The sequence below is a fragment of the Cyprinodon tularosa genome, unplaced genomic scaffold, assembly GCF_016077235.1.
Source record: "Cyprinodon tularosa strain WSP-4 unplaced genomic scaffold, ASM1607723v1 ctg189, whole genome shotgun sequence".
Classification (NCBI taxonomy): domain Eukaryota; kingdom Metazoa; phylum Chordata; class Actinopteri; order Cyprinodontiformes; family Cyprinodontidae; genus Cyprinodon; species Cyprinodon tularosa.
Window position 1 is genome coordinate 55,814 of NW_024038669.1, and position 19,187 is coordinate 75,000.

The 19,187-nt window shown below is 40.2% G+C and overlaps 2 protein-coding genes across 4 annotated transcripts in view; one reads left to right on the top strand and one right to left on the bottom strand.

Moving 5' to 3' along the window:
* The first annotated feature begins 801 nt into the window (after positions 1-801).
* Positions 802-14,082, top strand: cmya5 (cardiomyopathy associated 5). Of its 2 annotated transcripts, none has more exons than XM_038282871.1 (14): positions 802-1,249; positions 1,975-2,614; positions 2,714-5,614; positions 7,446-7,541; positions 7,641-7,859; positions 7,942-7,964; positions 8,584-8,708; positions 8,789-8,923; positions 9,014-9,160; positions 9,317-9,464; positions 11,496-11,629; positions 11,723-11,840; positions 11,915-12,091; positions 12,178-14,082. In XM_038282871.1, exons 1-14 carry the CDS (start codon positions 1,152-1,154, stop codon positions 12,434-12,436), a joined length of 5,220 nt encoding a protein of 1,739 aa, XP_038138799.1. In that variant the 5' UTR covers positions 802-1,151; the 3' UTR covers positions 12,437-14,082. The 2 variants fall into 2 exon arrangements, with proteins under 2 accessions (XP_038138799.1, XP_038138800.1); XM_038282872.1 differs by lacking the exon at positions 802-1,249 and adding an exon at positions 1,604-1,798.
* A 4,321-nt stretch (positions 14,083-18,403) lies between these two features.
* The window catches only part of mtx3 (metaxin 3), a 9,882-nt gene continuing 9,098 nt past the window's right edge, over positions 18,404-19,187 (bottom strand). For both annotated transcript variants that reach the window (XM_038282912.1, XM_038282911.1), the window contains one exon: positions 18,404-19,187. This exon is cut by the window's right edge and continues 532 nt beyond it. The gene's annotated coding sequence lies outside the window, so the exon portion shown is untranslated.

Here is a 19,187-nt window from a genome sequence, read left to right on the forward strand (position 1 = left end):
CAGTTGCAGAAACTCACCCAAGCTTTAAAACAGCAAATCAGACCCACGGGATCAAACTACCACCACCATGTTTGCCTGTTGTTATGATAATTCTCTTAAAATCCTCTGTCAGCTTAGTTTTACACCTTTTAAAAAAAGATGAAGAATTCCAAATATGTACACTTCTTTCTATCTTCAGTCCACAGAAATTTTTTCCTAAAAGGGGCTCATTCAGATGTTTTTTTTTTTGTTTTTTTTGTTAGATATAAGAATCAACCTTATCAGGATTTCCTCTAACTGTAGAACTCTCTCATACTTTTTCCTCTTATTGTTGAACCACGAATATTGACCTTAATTGGCCCATATTTGTCTGCAGTACTTAGTTAGTAAATATTTTCCATGCTCTTTTGTGGCTTCCTGGATTAGTTAGCGTTACTCTCCTGGAGTATTTCTTATAAGGAAGGTTCACCACTGATTTAAACTCAAATAAAAGATCTCAAGGTTGCTGATGTTATTCGACAAAAGGTAAAAAGGTTCAAGGGTTATGAATAGTTTGGCATGGTTAACTTGTTAGTCGTCATTGGTCAATGCTGTTGAGGCAGTTGGCTTATTTTCTTAATTCATCATGGTTTAACAACTTATTAAACCTAATACGACTTCTGCATGGTGCCAGCAATGCAATGTGGCAGATATGTTACATGTGTTTTGAGAAGTACCCCTTCCCACCAGCAGCAAGGGGAGAGCTACAGTTTCAGCATAAGCCCTATTTATAACTTGGCAAACGTGGGTTTTAAATTTAAAGCCACATTGCTTCCGTTGACCATGAAGGACGGAGACATGCATGAGTGTATCTTCTAAAGGGTTTCTTCTCACACCTGAAAATCTGTAACTGGGCTTATGTCCACCTGTTGGTTTGCTGATCTATAGTGAATACTTAAATGAACCCTTTCTGTCTGTCCCCTTCGCTCCTCTCTTATCTACACTCCCCTGTTTTCATGCCCCAAGCTATTTCTGTCCCTGTCTGAGTCAGAGACGAAGCTCCCAGCTTTGAATGACACAAACAGACAGACCAACTCCCAAATCAGATTGACTTAGGGTCTAAAACACGCTAAACCCAGCTTTGGGCAAGAAAATAACAAAAAATAAAGAAAAATCTGAAGGAAGCTACCAAGATGGAAGAATGTGAAAGCGTGGAGTCTGAGCTGCAGGAGTTTCAGGATGAAGCTCTAAGCCAGGATGATGATGATGAAGTGGAAGAGCTGCATAACAGGTACTTTATGACTTGATTTACTTGTTGAATATCAACATGAGTTCAATTTGTTGAACTCATGTTGTTGATTGGTTTCCCCTCTGCTTGGATATAAAACAACCGTGTTTTCTACTTGCAACACATAAATGGCACATTTTAAAGAAGGAAAACAAATAGAGCATTTTAGCTGGTCCTTCCACAACACGCTCTTATTCCTTCCCTGTTTTAACTTTGATCTGTTATGTATTGAACTGACCTTCCCATGACATAAATAGTAGAAGACGCTGATATGTTGAATGTATCTGAGAAAGCCACATATCTCTTCTTCAACTTCGTATGAATGACGTTTTGGGGACGTCATCCTGCTGTAACCCAGCAAGGACCGAGGTGTATTCATAGCCAGAGGGAGAGCTTAGAGTGCCTACAAACGTTCATTTTTTCAGAGTATCACTCACACTGACATCTGGCCCAGTACTGCAACTCTACACTGCTCAAGCAATCCTCTTGAGAAGCAAAATTATGTGTCACCTTGTTTTCAACTCTGATTTGTTAAGCTGAGCGTGAATACAGGTCAGTGCTGTTCAAATATTCTTTATTTGATTCATTAGTTTGTTCTCTGCTCAGATTTCCAAGAGAGGAGCCAGAAAATATCTCCTCTCGCCTTCTGGCTGTTTGGTAATACTTTGGAATGGCACAAAGTTCCTGCTCTCCTGCCTCTGACTCTATCTGTTCCTCTCTGTTTCAAGTCTGCGAGAAGCCATTCAGGATCACTCTGTGAAGCCCAAACTCCAGTGCCTCATGGTGGACCCATCTTTTTCCATGGTGACAGTGCAAAGCGAGGACAGCGGTATTGTTTGGGAGACGGCCTCCAGCCGCTGCTCTACACCCTGGGCGTCTGAGGCTAGCTCCACATCTGAAGCTTGCAGCATGGAGGGCTCAGGAGGTGCGGGTAAAATAACCATTGTCTTTGATGAGGACAAAGTAATCCGCAGGAGGATGAGGTCTGGGGGAAGAAGCAGCAGGTTAGGGGACCGGCTAAGCCGACCTGGCAGTTCACGGTCCGCCTCCACCTTGGGAGTAGAGAGACCAGAGATGGCAGAGGTTTCTCTTCCTAACATCAAAGAGGAGAAAAGGCCAACAGAGGCAGATTTGGAGGATATAAAATCCAAAGATCAGCAGTTGTTCAGTTTAATTTCTGAAGGCTATGAGATTCTTAACATCAGAGTCCCGTCTAAACTTCCTACTGTGGACGAGGAGGAGAGTACAGACCTGCAAGACAATTTATCTTATTTGGACCAGACTCCAAAGATCAGGTCCAGAAACCACAATGATTTGACAAACCACAGGGAGCAACTGGAAGCAGAGCAAACACCGGATTACCCTGAGGTATGTAGACAAGATATTTCTACTTTTTTATTCATTCTGCAGATCTAATCATGAGAAAGTATTTCTGAGTGTAAGTTATTTTTTTTTATCTCTCCATAGTCCTCAGGAGACACTTCCCAGCCACTGGAAAACAAACAGACTAGTTTCATAGCTGCGGAAACAGAGAGCATGGGTGACATCGACTACATTGAAAAGTTTACCCTTTTGGATGTGGCAATACCTGAAGGAGATGCTCCCCAGCTTCAGAGGGAGGCAGAGAAGCCGCCTGCTAAAGTCCAGACAGAGAAGCATGAGACTTTAAAGGAGGCACGCGAGGATGGTGCCTCTGTGTCTGAAGACTCCTTTGTGTTTGTCTCAGAAGCTGAGATAGTTGGAGAGCACCTGGATGAGGTCTTCTATGGGGAAGGTCCTCCCATTGAAGCACCGAAGCAAAAGGAGGAAGGGGCAGAAAGGATGAGATTGAGGCGTGAGAGCCAGCGATCAATGAAGGATGGTGGTCTGGTGTTGTTTGAAAGTGAGGAAACTACACTTACTCCTATTTTCCTCTCCCCGGGACCTCCCAAGATTATTGACCCCATCCTCTTGGAGGAGCCAACGGCCATGTCCTTCATGTACACAGATCTGTATGAGGATGCAGTGGGGGAGAAGAGGAGGAGTGACGAGGAGCACTCAGAGGCAGAAAGTGTGGCTTCTGAGAAATCCTACAAGAGGCGGTTGTCGGATTCAGAGGAAGAGGATGGGTACCTGGAGAAGTTCAGGCTAAAAGATGAAACGCCAGCAGTAGACGTTCAGACAGAATCAGTGGAGAATGAGGCTGGGGGGAGGATGATGTGGCCACAGAGCAAGTTTGAAATGAATGGCTGCTTAATCAGAGCAGCACAAGATGAAGAAGAGGAAGAAAAGATAAAAAACGAGGAAATCAAGATGCAGGAAACGCTTGAAGAGAAACAAAAAGTTTTAAGAGAAACAGAAGAAAAACTTTCATCAGAGATGACTCATGACCAAGGTCCAGGAGAAGTCCCAAAGGAAAGGCATCGGGAGTCTAAATCAGTAGATCACACTGAAATTAAACTAGAGCAACAAGCAGTGGAGCCAAGAGCAGAAAAAACAGACAAAACTCCCCAGATAGAAACATTGGATGAAACCTCAGAGGGAAGAGATGAAATGGTCACTGAGGAAAGTTTCATTGAAGCAGAGCTGCCATCTGAAAAAGTGGCAGAAAATATGTCTAAGCATCTTGAAGTGATGCCAGACAAAACAACATCAGCTCAACCTGAAAGGAGAGAGGAGCCTCCAGCCTCCACTGAACCCACTCCGGTTACAGAAAGCACTGAAAGGAGTTTCTCTGAGGAAGAAGCACCTGTTATCAAGGCTGCTGATGAGAAACATCCACCTGGAGCAGAAGCTGAAGCAAAAGAACCTGGAAATGCGACACACGTCCAAACTGAAAACCTCACAGCATCAAAGGCATCTTCTACAGTATCTGTGCATGAAGACAAAGAAGCATCCTCTGAAGATGTGGCCTCTCTCAAAGCGGCTCCTCGCTTGGACTCTGCAGTGCAAGCAGTGGAGAAGGTGATGGAGGGAGCTGTGAATGAAAAAGAGATGCAGACCCAAATGAATGCAGATGTAAAGGAAGCAATTCAGCTATATCCCGAAAGAAAAGAACATCAAAAGCACCTGAGTGATGAATATTCTGAAGAGTGTAAGGCAGAAGCAGATCAGAAATCAGGAGTTAAAACTGACAATTTAGGGGAAATAACTCAACCAACAAAAAACAAAGAAATTGATTTGGAATCTATCAAAAGAAAACAACAGACACAGGAAGAAGAGACAACTGACTGCAAATCAGACAACCTAAAACAAGCAGCAGAACCAAGATCTGGAACAGCTGTAGAGGACACTGGGAGCTGTGAGAAAGATGCAGTGAATGTTTATGAGAAGGAACCTTCTGGGGAAAGTAAGGCTGCAGCTGCTGATCGGGAGGCAGAGCTTAAAACTGAGACTTTAAGAGACATAACTGAGTCTACCGAGCATCAGAACTTTAATTTGGAATCAACCAACAGAAAACAACAGACACAGGAATCAGACAACCTAAAACAAGCAGAAGAACCAAGATCTAGAACTACTGAAGAGGATGCAGGGACTTGTGAGCAGGATGTAGTGAACGTTGGTGATGAATTAGTCGTCCTAGTTCCTAAAGGACAGGCTGTAGAGATGGACATACAGATTGATCAGTGGTCTGAGGACATTATCAAGGATGTAGATTCTTCTCCTCAACCTGGCATCTCATCTGAGGTTCAGGTACCTGAGCCTTGGGTAGAAGAAGAACCAGTGATTGCAGAAAAAGAAGAGGAACCTGCCAGTAATGAGTTAGACTCTGAGGCTTTAATAGCTGCACCTGGAGAGAAAGACAACACCAAGGACCAGGAGACTCATGAGGATAAACCTGTCTTGTCTCTGCTGAGAAGCTACACCCCTAAGGAAGACTTATCTGAGCTTCAGGAAGATGATGTACCACCAGAAGAATCTGAACAAAAAATGGATATCAAGGAGATGGAGGAAGAACCAGAAATAAACCTTGATGAGGATGCGGTGCAGCGTTCAGATCTACACAGGGAAGAAGTGAAAGAAATGCTGGCACAGAGTGAGACGGTTATAGAGGCAAGTGAGGAAACGGTGGAAGACCTTGGATATGAAGTGATTGGCAGTGAAGAAGCAAAAGATATGGTTGAATCTGAGATCAAGAGAGAAGAAGATGATTCTTCCCATCAGAGGCCTAAGGAGACAGACACAGAAACAGAGAAGGATGAGCTGGAGGAGGATTATGAAATTATTGATGCAGAGGAGCAGAGTCAGGCCCGCTTGGCTGCTGAGCTCCTGGGCATGGACTGGTTCTGTATGACCTGTGGGTGTTTGCTGTCAGAGCAGGATTGCAGGTCTGCTGAGCATCACAACCACCAGGTCTGCTCCGTGGAAAAGGCCTATGAGGATATCAAGGTTAGTGAAAGGGGCTGGACCTCTGCTTGTCATTATAAAGGTTATTTAACTTTGAACTACAGTCATCTGCATTAAGGATAGAAATAGTTTGACCCAAATACCCATAAACGAGTCTTTCAAAGCAAATCCAAACCAGCGGACTCAGCTTTCAGTCTGCAGCCAATATTGACTTGAGATGATGCAATGCTTCACACTGATGGATAAAAAGCTCAGTGTGACGTTAGGAGGTAGAAACTGACATTTGATCTGTTAACAATGTTTTCTACCCCTAAACTACAGTAAGGTAATGCCTTCTAACAATAATAAAAAATATTTTTTTCTTTTTATTGGTTTTCTATCGCGTTGCCTTCAGCCACAGCTTCGTCTTTTTTAAACAGATCCGCAAACTGGAAACTCTTTAGGCAGCCGCGTCCAGTTGTTTCCCTGGAATATTTCATTGGATAATTGAGAGTAAATGAAAGAAGCGGAAGCTGTCGAATATTATTCCCAGATGTTTTTTGAACCATGTGTTTATAAAATGCTGTATTTCTATGAAGCTCTGACAGATAGACGACATCAAACCTGAAACGCAGCATAAAGAAGTGAGACCCACTCAGGTCCTCCATCTCAGAAAACTGACTCTGACAAGTTAACCAAAACAACTGTGTAAATCTGAATGCGGGCCAGTTTCTCTGAGGCCAGAATGCCCCCCTCCCACCCACACCTCCTATGGAGTGTGGAGGCATGAACACAGCTTTACCTCAGCCTGTGAGGAGACTTCTGTGGCCTCCTGCTGGTGAAGCTGGCAGGGAGTGATCAGTGTCCGGAGCTTGACCTCATTAAATGTGAGATGGCTGTTTTCGAGAGGTGTCGGGGATTCCCGCTGCCTCCCCTCTACCCTGATGATTCAACTTCAAGCTACAGAGAAGGCTGAAAGCTTAAACACCAGGGACATGATCCGCAGGTTTTGTACGATGCTGAAGTTTTAATAGTTTTTCTATCAGTACATCATGTGACAAACCAACACAAAATAGGCCGTAAATGTTCACATTGGTATTAATCCTCCAACCCCTCTTCCAGAAACACATTTTGTAAGTCTTTAGGGTACATCTCTACCAACTTTGCACATATGCAGACCAAATGTTTTCTGACTCTTCTGCAGCATCTCTTAAAATCAAATTTTAACAGGGCCATTTTTATTTTATCTTGGTTTGGGTTGTTTTCCTGCTGGAACACTGCAGAAAAGATCTAAAAATTAGTAAACATTTCTTAAATTAGGTGTGTTTACCCTTAATTTGAGTAGTTAAATAATATGATCTGCCAATAGAATGAGCATTTTTACTCTTAAAATAAGTATAAAATACGATAATTAGATATTATACACTTGAATTAAGAGACTGCAGTTATTTTTTCTTTCTTATTCTAAATGTAAATTGCTTCATTCCATTGGCAAAGTGTATCACTTAATTTCTCAATTTAATAAAAAATGCTCTTATTTCAAGAACAATAAACTTACTTAGATTTCAATTTTTGCAGTGAAGGTAAACCTCTACCTTTAATAGAAAAATAACTTTGTTACATGGTTACTCTACATGTAGCTCCATTATTCTTCTGACCACTTTGAGCTGTGAATCTTTGCAGCTCCTCCAGAGTCACCTTCTGACTATTTATCTGATACTGCTCTACTTGCTGTCCAGTCTGTTTTGCCTTTTCTTGGTAGTTTTGCTTTAGTCACAAATATACAAACAGATGCGTTGTGATAAAACATTGACAGGGATAGATATGTTTAAGGAACCGTGTAAAATGTGACCTTAAATAGGACAGAATTAATATGTCTGATGCTGTCCAACAGGAGACTCTGGGAGGTTGGATCTCAGAGCTCCAAGCGAGATCAGAGAACATTGAGGACTTGGTGTCTGAGCTGGAGCTGGCCTACAATTCAGTAGAGGTACAGTGTGTTTTTAATCACTATTAACATTGTAATTCAGTAGCACTGTTACGGTCCGGTGGAATCCAATTCCTCTCCCTCGTCTCTAATGCTGCTCAGGATCAATTCACGAAGAGCGAAGCAGCCATGCAGGCGCAGAACGATGAGATGATGGCTCTGGTGATGGAGCAGTATAACACCATGTCCGTCAGTATGGAGGAGGAGAAGAAAGCCAAGCTGGAGCAGCTCTACGACAAGATCGTTTCCTATCAGGAGAACATAGACTCAGCCAAAAGCATTCTGGAGACCTCAGCCAGAGAGGCTGAGACGGATGCCAGAGTAAGTTCAGTTGGTTTGGTTAACCTGTGTTGGTAAATTAGTCCAATTTTTAACAAAGATATGTGATGCTTTCTCCCACCAGCCACCAGAAGACATTCATGCAAGGTATGCAGTGTGAGGCAGTCTACGTCACACAGAGACAGAGTTTGCTGTTTAGATATAAAATTATAATGAAAAATCCTTTCTGTTGCAGAGCTTCATATAGTATTTTTAAGTTGGTGAAAACGATATATTTAATGGAAGTTTTTCAGCTGTAGATAAATATTGTTTTTCTTTTACATGATTGGACACAAGCAAGAGCTTCAGACCACCAGTCGAAGCCCATTTAAACAGCTGATATGCCAGTGATGGCTAATAATGATGATGCTTTGTTTATTAAATGTTGTTACTAAGGCATATCCACCATTCAGACACAGAGTTTCAAAATCTTAGGGACAGTGTTTTTGATTTAATCTTTTGGCTGTTTTTTCACTGTAATCTTGCAACAGAACATTGATTCTTTCCTGCTTTATAAAATCAATGACAAACTTCTGTCAAATAGCATTTTAGCACTAAAAGGTGATTCCCACGGAGCTATTTGCTGCTTCCCTCTGATCTCCTGTCAGGTCTCTTAGAACAGAGAACGGAGAGAATATCTGGTAGAAATCAGTTTATAACGTTAGAAGCAAAATGCAAAGAAATGTAGGTTTCCACAAAACTGCCAATGATGCGTTTGTACGGACAGACTCCAAACTGCTCTGGACTCAGCCTTGTCGCTGGAGCTGGGACCCAAGGGACTGCTGGTGTTTGAGGACTACACCAAGGCCAATTCTGCAAGCTCAAACCTCGCACAGCGCAAAGGAATTCCAGGTAGCTGCTGTCTGTGCCGATTTATCTTCTGCCTGTTCAGGTCCATGTTGCATGTGTTACAAATGGTTTCATGTCCTCAGTGCCCCAAAGGCCCACCCTGCAGCCCCAGGAGCCCGGCTCAGCCTCTAGCACCAGTGTGACAGTTTACTGGAAAGTCAATCCAGGAGACATCATTGACTGCTTTCAGGTCTACTGCATGGAGGATCCACAGGGAGGTGAGTCCAGCCGGATAAACTTCCAGGGGTGGATTTAACTTAAGTTTTCCGGCTGATCTGCCTCACATGTGTATCTGCTGCTGTGTCCAGCTGTGTCAGAGGAGTACCGTGTGACAGTAAAGGAGAGCTACTGTGTCCTGGAGGACCTAGAGCCTGACAGGATGTACAAAGTGTGGGTGATGGCCGTCAACTACACAGGCTGCTCTTTGCCCAGCGAACGACTGCTCTTCAGAACAGGTCAGTACACCTTCTGATGCTTTAGTTTAATTTTGATTTTATTTTATCTTAAATGCAGTAGACTTTTTCTTTCTTTTCATTTCTACTCCAGACTGTAATTCAATTTTATAATCTGGTTAAAGGACATTTTAAACCCACCTGCTGTGTTTCTGGCAGCTCCATCTGGGCCGACGATCGACGCAGAGCGCTGCAGTGTCATGTGGGACTCTGCTACGCTGAGGTGGAGCTCAACGAAAGCGGCTCCGGGCCTGAGCTACACTTTGGAGTACTGCCGACAGTATGACCTGGAGGGAGAGGGACTCAGGTGGGGGCCTCTCTGGTGATTCTGGTGGGAATGGAGCAAATGTTTAACTGTTCATCCAGATGCTAGTTCCTTAAACATTTTCTTAATATTGGAAAAGTGGTACCTCAGACTTCTATGAAGGTATATAATTTGTACAGAAATAGCAATGTAAAGTAGACAAAGATTGACAATTAGATTAATGTATCAAATCTGTTTGTTTTTAATAGAAATCTTTGCACAGAAGCTAGAATTGTGCACATCTATGTATCCAATAGGGCGCAGTGCATCTGTGGACATTAAGTTTTAGCTGCTGCCACAGAATCATGATTAAATTCTGCTTCACTACGTTTCCCTTACCTCTGATTGTGACCTACTGAAGAGCAGCAGCCCCACACCATGAGTGGGGATGGTGTGTTCAGGGTGATATGCAGCACCAGCCTGTCGCCCTGAACCTTCAGTCTTCATCCCAGTCAGCAGAGCACTTTCTTTTAAACATCTGCTTTGTTCCATGTATGGCTGGAGTTTTTGTGATTTTGATGGTTTTCTTTAAACCAGTAAATTGTTCTTGTTCCCCTCAGCATGATGCTGTCACACAGTTTCTATTTTTATGCAGATTTTCAGTTAGATTGTCCCTCACATATTACATTTTAAATTAATTCAATGGCTTACATTTACATCTTCTAAAACAGAAGACCCACATTCCAAATTTTACTTGTTTCTCTTGCATAATGCATTTAATCTTTGAATAATTAATTTAGTAAAAGTACAGATGTGGAGATCTCTGCAGCTCATGCAGAGTAATGATGAGGCCCGAGGCTGCTTCTCTGTATTTTGCTCTTCTTCCCAGAGGTTGTCGCTTTAGGTGAGGATCCATGACTTTTTTTTTAGGTTTGCAGTTTTTCGTTACCTTTTCTCTGAATAGCTCCTGTGAGACGTTTACAATGTAGGACATTGTTTTATAAACTTCTCCTGCTTTAAAATCTCATATTTCTTCTTGACGGGTTTCCCTTCCTTCATGATGACATTTGTTCTCTATGTTCTCCAAGCAAACATCTGAAGCCCTCATGAAACAGCTGGATTTAGACTAAGATAGAATTACCCCATAGGAGGACTCAAGTTTCAAAAATTTATTGTCATTGTCAAAAAAAAGGCAACGAAATTATGTTTGGGGTACAATACTTTGTAGCAGCAAGTTCCAAGTAAAGTGCACAAGAGGTAAAAGTGACACCAGTGCTTGACCCCCCCAGCCCCCCCCCTCCATCCCACTTAAAGTGCAGCAAAGATTATTAAGTGCCATAATGCTTGCCCCCCCAACACACACACACACACACACACACACACACACACACACACACACACACACACACACACACACACACACACACACACAGAATAAATACACAGCTCCCAACCAGACTATAATAAGGGGGCCCTAATGAATAAGGCAAAACATTCAGAATTCATAATTTAGGTAGTCCGTTCCTCAAGTCCTGTGAATTCAAGAGTCTTATGGCCTGGTGGTATAGGCTGTTGGCCAGTCTTTTGGTCCGGCTCCATTTACTACTTAGGTGACCTCTGGATTTTATTGGGACATCAGGGTAGAAGGGCACTGACAATCCACTTTTCAACCTGATGCTATATCTGCACTACTTTTTACCACAACTACCTCTGCAAGACTGCAATATCTCATCAGTGCAACCATTATGTACATAAGAACATCATTTAGTTCTTGAACTATTTTTTTTTACGGCATTAGTGGCTCGTTTTGTCGACAGTAGGGTGACAGGAAATGGGGTATGAGAGAGAGGGAGAGACACGTGGGAAAGGACCACAGGCCGAATTTGAACCTGGGCCTATGTACATGGGTCGTACTTGCTAACCACTGCGCCACCTGCACGCCCATTCTTGAACTATTTTATACTGATTTTTTTTTTTATAATGGAAACAGATCTTTGTATGTATAGAACATAGCCTAGGTATTATCTCTTTGAATCTTTTTCATTTTGTAAAAAGTTGTGATTGTTTTATTGTGAGTTTACCATTTTTTTCCAGATCAATCTCAGGAATTAAAGGATGCGAACAGAAAGTGGTCTTGCAGCCGAATGAGAACTACCTGTTTTACATCAAAGCAGTGAATGAGGCTGGTGCCAATGAACAGAGTGAGGCTACACTCGTTTCTACAAAAGGTGCAAACAAATCCAGCCCCATTTCAAAATCTATGTAGTTATTTCTGGATATTTTATGTTTATGTATTGCTCTGACGTCTGGTACTTCTTTAGGGACGAGATTCCAACTCCTGAAATCCTCAGCTCACCCCACTCTGACGCTGTCAGATGATAACACCACACTGCAGTATTCCCAGGATGCTCAAAATACCAGCCCATCTGCAAAAAAGGAGTATGTTTAACCCAGAGATAGCGTCTTTCTGTGGCCTGTTGGAAGATTTAAGCCAGAGCTCGTTTGTTTTACAGATGTCCATCCATCCTGGGTGAGTTGCTGCCTTCACGAGGACTCCACTACTGGGAGGCAATTGTTGTAGAAAGTCCGGCTTACAGGCTTGGAGTAATGTGCAGTGCAGATAATCTCAACGGATCACTTGGGGAAGACAGCTCCTCATGGTGCTTGCAGTGTACTCATGGACCCTCAGGGTGTGCAAAGGACTATCATAATTAATTTTCAGTTTTTTCTTTATATAATTTGAGTCTAAAACCTCCATCTTCCTGTCTTTGTCCAGCTGTAGGTATCTGCTACTGCACAATGGCGTTCAGACCTCCATTTTTGTGACTGAGACACCTGAGAGAGTTGGAACCTTGTTGGATCACCAACTGGGCTGTCTGTCTTTTTACAATGCCAGTAGTGGCCAGTTGTTGGGTTCCTTCACCCAGCTCTTCAGCCAGCCCTGCTACCCTGCTCTGGCCCTGGAGCTGCCAGGCAGCCTGCAGGTTTGGATGGTGCCAGAGTTGCCAGAGTTTACAAAGCACAGCAAGCGCTGACATTTCCTCACTTACTGGGAGGTTCACAAAAAAGAAAACATAAACAACTGTTGGTTTTGTTTTATCTGACATTGTAATAAATAAATCAACCTCAAGAATAATGTTAGAAACCTGATCATAAAAGTGGGGTTTTATCAAACTGCTGTTTCTGTGAAAAAAGACTAAATGTGTTGTTTTTTTTTATGACAGAAATCACACCAGGTCACAGAAATGGTGGCTTATCCATGAGGTATGGCCAAGACACGCCTTCATAGCCATTAAAGATTTTAAATTAGGTCTCATCACAATCAACTAATAAAATTAATGATTCACATTCTGAAAAACAAACTGCAAACCACCTTCACCACGCAAATCGTCCTTCTTGCACATATAGATCAGTGTGTGCAATACAACATAAGGCTAGCAGTTGGGGAGAGGCGCACACCTCCAAATTGCACATATATAGGTTGCTAAGTGACCAACTTTTTCACGATGTAGTTCAAATTCAAAATGTATTTCTTGTGCCCCTAATGGGGCATTATATTCAACAGGTGAACAAGGGTGAAGAAAAAGTTCAATTATCAGATCTTAGTGAGTTTAAAAAAAAATTATAATTATACTATACGTGGAGCAGAACACGAAAAAATAAACCTTCAGGATTGAGAAGCTTGCTGCGATCAAATCACACTGATAAGCAGAAAGCCGATAGACATTATATATATGACCGTAGTTCCCTGTAGCTGCAGTAACTGCATACAGTTATTTAATAACAATATCCTTTGTGGTGTGCTATGTGCAATAGAAACCAACATCTACATGATTTACGTAAATGCTGCTGATAAACCGATAAAATTATCGACCATTCCTCCTCAGGAGTAAGACTCAGACCTCTGGTGGAGGTGCAGAGACCTCCCTTTATTATAGGTTCATTTAGCAGATTAGGATAAAACTTTTGGCAGATGTCACAACCGTGGTGAAATATCACTGTCACAAACAAGAGTTTTCCTTCTCACTGACATGATATTCCCCAATTTAGCTGTAATTCAGCAAATTTATTGCCTTGGAGATTCTGGAAACAGTAAGGTGGTCCTAATCATTTGTGAGGGTCATCTGAAAAAAGAACATATGATTGTTACCAAACTGTTTTTTGTTGTTTTTTTTGTAATAACTGATCTATATTGTGTTTAAAGCTTTGTGCTGTTTTTAAACTACTGTCTTTTTTGTTGCATATATGCTTTAGAAGTCATCTAAAATAAAAGGAAGTCAAACTTTTTTTTTTTATCTTCCTACACAACAATTAGTTCATGCCTTTTCTCTTAGTGTGATGTGGGTTTATACCTCCAAGATGACTGTTGCACCTTTTAAACTGTTTCATACTGTGAATAAGTTTTTTTTCTTCTTGTAAATAACATTTTTAAACAGAATTTATCTCTTCTTGGTGTTATTGTGTGTTACAGACACTGTTGTTTTTGTTATATTTTTAAATAACTTCCTTTTCTGAACAATTTGATTATTTCCATCTGACAAAGTTTAGTTGTTTTAACATATTTTCATCGCTAGAGGGCCTATGCACTCCAGCTGCTGTGATGCTGTCTTTCCTGTACAGTTTTACTGGAAATGTTCTGCAAAAAAGTAAACAATAAAATCAGGCCTTAATCATCTCTAAACCAGTCTGCCAATGGGTTTGTAGGTATTGCTTTTTAAATTGTTTCCTATTTTTATGAAAAGGGAGCATTATGCATACGACGATGGATTTATTCTACAAATTCAAACTCTTTTAATAATAACATAAATGTGTTTTGAAGATAACTTTCCATTACAACCCACTGTTGTCTTCCAAGTTATGAACTTTCCCCATGAACACACCTTTCACTTAGAAAGCAACTCTTTTCCAGGCACTCATAGTTTTCTCAGAAGGGATGGAGAAAGTGGGACGGAGAGAAGGACACACATGCAACCCATCAGGGATACTTACTGGTCTTCATGAGTTGGACCGCACTGCAGCAGCCTGAAGGAAATCTTAATGATAAACTGCTGCATGACTTTTTTTTTTTATTAAGCTTTTTCTGTCTTCCTGTTGGTGGATATAGTAATTTACTGTTAGAGATAAACAAATAAATACATGCAGTCTGTCTGGGAAAGATTATCACCTACTTCTGTTTCTTGTTCTTCAAAAAAAAAAAAAAAAATGTAGCACTGGAAATTGATTACAGAGTCCAGCTTTTCTCATCATTTAGAGTTCCCCCTAACAGCAACCATGTGCAATGTGCAGAATAGTGCCATTTAAAACACCTTCATTAGTCTTAAAGAGAAATTAGATTTCTAGTCCCTTAACTTTTCTCAGTTTAGTCACAAACTCCAGCATATTCTAGATTCATTTTACACAAAAAGTGAAGAGGAAGCAAAGTGACGCTTGTGGGTTCCAACCTTTTTTACAGATGGCATCTAATTATCAGCCTTTCTAAATGTTGACTCTGCTACATAAAATCCAGTACAGACCACAGAACATAGATGAGTCCAGAAAGTAGCTGAAATAACAATTATGTTATAAAACATTTCAGCTTTGAACATCTCATGAAACGCTGCCCACCACATCATCTGGAAATAGAGACGATGGGGAACATCTGCAAATCTTCTAGGCATAGCCATCCCATGAAACTGTTGGACTGGGCCAGGAGGGAAATAATCAGAGGAGCGGTAACTTCTACAAAACAAAAACTCAGATAACAGAATCTGTTGGAAGTCAAATTTGTGCTTATGCATTTGGTAATTGGTACAAACAGTGTTTGGTTTGCCCGATTGCTAATTGCTAATGATGAGGAAGGCCCTCTTGTGAGATTGTTGCAAATCGCTCTGAATAGAACGTCGCCGCACTAAAACTGATGGTGGCAACATCATGCAGTGAGTGCTCTTCATGACCAGAGGCAAGATGACAGGTCAGATTTGATAAGACTGAGAGAAAACCAGTTGGAAACTCCAAAGACCTTGAGAAGTATACCTTTCAGTAGGATAAAGATTCTATACATATAACCAGAGATTTGATCAAATGGTTCATATTAAGGTACAGTACACCAATGGAGTAAAATGGTAGTCAAAATCCAGACCTAAATCCTGAAATAAATAAAAACTGAGGAACTTTATGATTACACTGTAAATAATTGTCCTGTAAAATAACAGTAAAGAGCTGGCAGCAGAGACGCCAGCAATATACCGTTCTTTTTACGGTATTCATCCATAAATTGATATTACAGTAGTAGACTGTAAACCAGAAATATGGTATATTTCTGTATTTCTATGAGTTACGGTAAGAAGCTGGCAGCTAGGACACCAGCGATATACTGTAATTTTAGGGTTTTCATACCGTAAATTGACTTTACAGTAGTAGTCTGTTTTCTCACTGTTCAATGATTTCACTGTCTAATACAGTAAAAAATAAATGCATCATATTTTTATTATTTGGAAATTACAATAATATTCTGTTTAAGTTTACTGTAGAGAGGCACAGTAGATACACAATACAATAATCCAGTTTAGCAGTTTCCTAAAATATCAACCTTGAATACATGCAATCAATATAAGAACTTCATTATTCTACAGACAGTTGCACAGTTGTGCAAAATAAGCAATAAGATCAAAAAGAATTAAAATAATTTATTTCAAAAGGCAATATAATACTGAATATTGCTACTTTCAAAAAAAATGTAGAAAAAAAATAACGTGTTGGGTGATGCTGAGAAGATATTTCGAGTAGCAAACAGAGACAGCTGACTAGCTGACTTTGAGCCAATGTCAATGATTGTTTTATTGAACACTTGTTCAATATAACAATAAGTCTAAGAAAAAGACCAACACAACAAATACAGAGGAAATAAGAGTTTAAACATTATTAAGACTACTTCAAAGTAGGAACATTAAGACCTTTTTGATTATGAGTCAAAACATTCAGCAAACCAGCATGTGTTTTTCCCTCTTAAAATAGTCCTGTGAGGTAGATTAAAATTTTCCTCTAAACTCCACTTAAAACATGTACATTATGTAATCTGCAATGTTTTTTCTGATGTCTGTGAAAATGCAGAATACTGTATGCAGAATTGACAACATTTGGAAAACAAACGTAAGAACATTTTGCATCAAGGCCATTTCAAAACTATTACAGTACAGTTAGAACATGTGGATTTATACATCATTACAGTCATATGAATAAAAGAGAACATTTAGGGAAGAAACTGTACTTTACTTCTTAAAGTAGTCCTGTGAGGGTAGTAGTAGTAGTAGTATTCCCGGGAATCTGGGTGGGTGTGAACCACCCTGATTCAAATCTTGTGGATCCAGGAGAGATGTTCAGTTTGTTAGCCGCTGTTCCTCTGCAGAATTATTCCAGAGGATCCGCTGTCAAACAATAACAAACAAATATTATACAATCAGGAATGTACAATATACTCTCCAAGCTAATGCTTATAAAACGAATAAATTCTTGTGGCTTAATGTGGCAATGCCAGATTGTCGAAACAACACATGGACAGACAGCAGGATTAAGGAGAACTCACTGATCTATGTGAAGTCCCATTCAAAGTCAAGGCGTTTCTTCAGGAGCATGGAGACGTGTGTGTTCACTGTGGAAGACTTCTTCTGGGAATCACACCTTTCTTCTTGGAGACAACCTTCCCCCTTTTGGCCTTTGTCCCTCTCTCTGGATTTATACCAATGAAGCGCCTAAAATCATCAAACTAGTCTAAGATCAGAGTGGAGTAAAGTGGTGCATGCGTGTGTGTAAGCTGTCGTCCGGCTACTGTATATTATAGTTAACCAAGATTTAACAACAACAACAACAACAAAATAGTAGAGTAGTAGAGTAGAATATAGTAGAATATTGACTACCCTATTCAAATTTAAGCATCACTGATAGCTTACATATAGCGTTAGCCTATATCAAACATTGTTGGCAATATAAATAAAATAGCAAACCCAGGGGCAAAGAAAAAAAGATTTTGATTTACGTACCGTTACATTTTTTAGATGCAACACCGGAATCATTGTGATGAAGACAGATGGTAGCATGTTGTGTGCTCTGCAGTCGTCTTCTGGAAAATTTCCGGAAAATACTGTAGTATCCCGTTATTTAAAACAGCCGCATACCGTTTACAGCCTCTGTCCTGTTGCTCCAAGTTAAGAAGCCCACAATGCATTGCTTACAGTACTGAACTGTTAAACATGAAAACAGTATTTTAGTGTTGAAAATTTGCTGTAAATTTACAGCAATTGCTTACAGTGTAAAGTTCACAAATATCCTCTGACCAATCTGACTGAGCTTCAGCTATTTTGCAAAGAAGAATGTGCTGGTAAAGATTCTCAGCCATTCCAAAAAAGTAAAAAAAAAACTTTGTTTTCTAAGATGTTTCACTTCCCATCGAAGAGCCTTTTGAACTGCAAAAAGCTTCCAGGATCGGAAGATAAACGTCTTGTTAACTTCTTTGGAAAAGAGGAATGAGCAGTTTATGTTCAAAGCTAATTGGCTGTTTTTTTTAACCCAATTTTTAGCTTTTTATTGTAAAACATGTTGAAACTACGGTTAATTTTCTTTCTGTCTGTAAATTCTGCACATTATTTTGTGCCGCCACATAAAATCACAATAAATCCACCAAAGTTTGCGATCGTAATTAACTTAAATGTTAAAAAGCTTTAGAGGTGCTAATACTTTTGCAAGGCTTTAAAAACCAGGACCTCCCAGCAGGTTTTATGTTTTACAAGGCCGAACTCAGCTGTATTTGATTAAAAAAAAACTAAAAAACTACATCAGAGACCAAAAGTTCTGTGTCTCATCCAACATTCAAACCATGGACCATATTTATCGTAAAGGTCAGAGCTGTTACAGGAAAACTTGAGGCATCCAAAACATGACTTTGCATCCAGAAGAGAAAATTTTCACAGCTTAAAACATTTAGAAATAAAGTTTGGATGGTTTAAAAAAAAAGAAAACCACAGATGTCATTCTGTTTCCTATACTTTCAATATTTAAATAACATAAAGGTATGTTGTTCCCAACATGGAATGAAAAAGCAAATGATCATGTATGATGCATTTCCAAAACTCCCAGGAACATTTAAAAGGAAACCAGTAATCATGAAGGCACGCTGCAACCATCTGGTTTTTTCCTAAAAGATGGAGCTTTAAAGGGAATGTCACCGAATGTGAGGAAGTTGAGTCAGGAGATGGAATGGATGGAGATTGTTAAACCATAAAAACAAACAACAACCATGAAATGGCCTCAAATTACACTTAGCTTGAAACAGAAAAAAAAAACAGGCACTGCAAATCGGAGACAACATGGCAGAAAACACTAAATAAATGTGCAAAAAATAACTGCATATAAATGGAGGCAACATGAGGTGGTTTGATTGTTATTATCACATTAAGATGACAATTAGTCCTACATATTATGCATGAGAAACTATAAAAAGTGCAACTCCTTAGTTTGTTTCTGACTAAGCTGATCAGCCCTATGAGGAGGAAATCACTACAAAGCAGATTATCATCTCACCTAGAACTATAAAATTATCTACAGTGAATCACAGAACACCAAATAAACTGGCCAAACACGTGTGACCTTGATTTGATACAGACTATAAATTAATTGCCTCAAATAAATTACAGAATATTTTAAAGCTGATTTGACGAAAATAAAACATCTTGTGCACAGGGTGTACGTCATAAGATCCTCTGTTGTAAATAAAGCATTTTGAGAGGGTGGGTTAAATAAGTATTTAACCAAGAG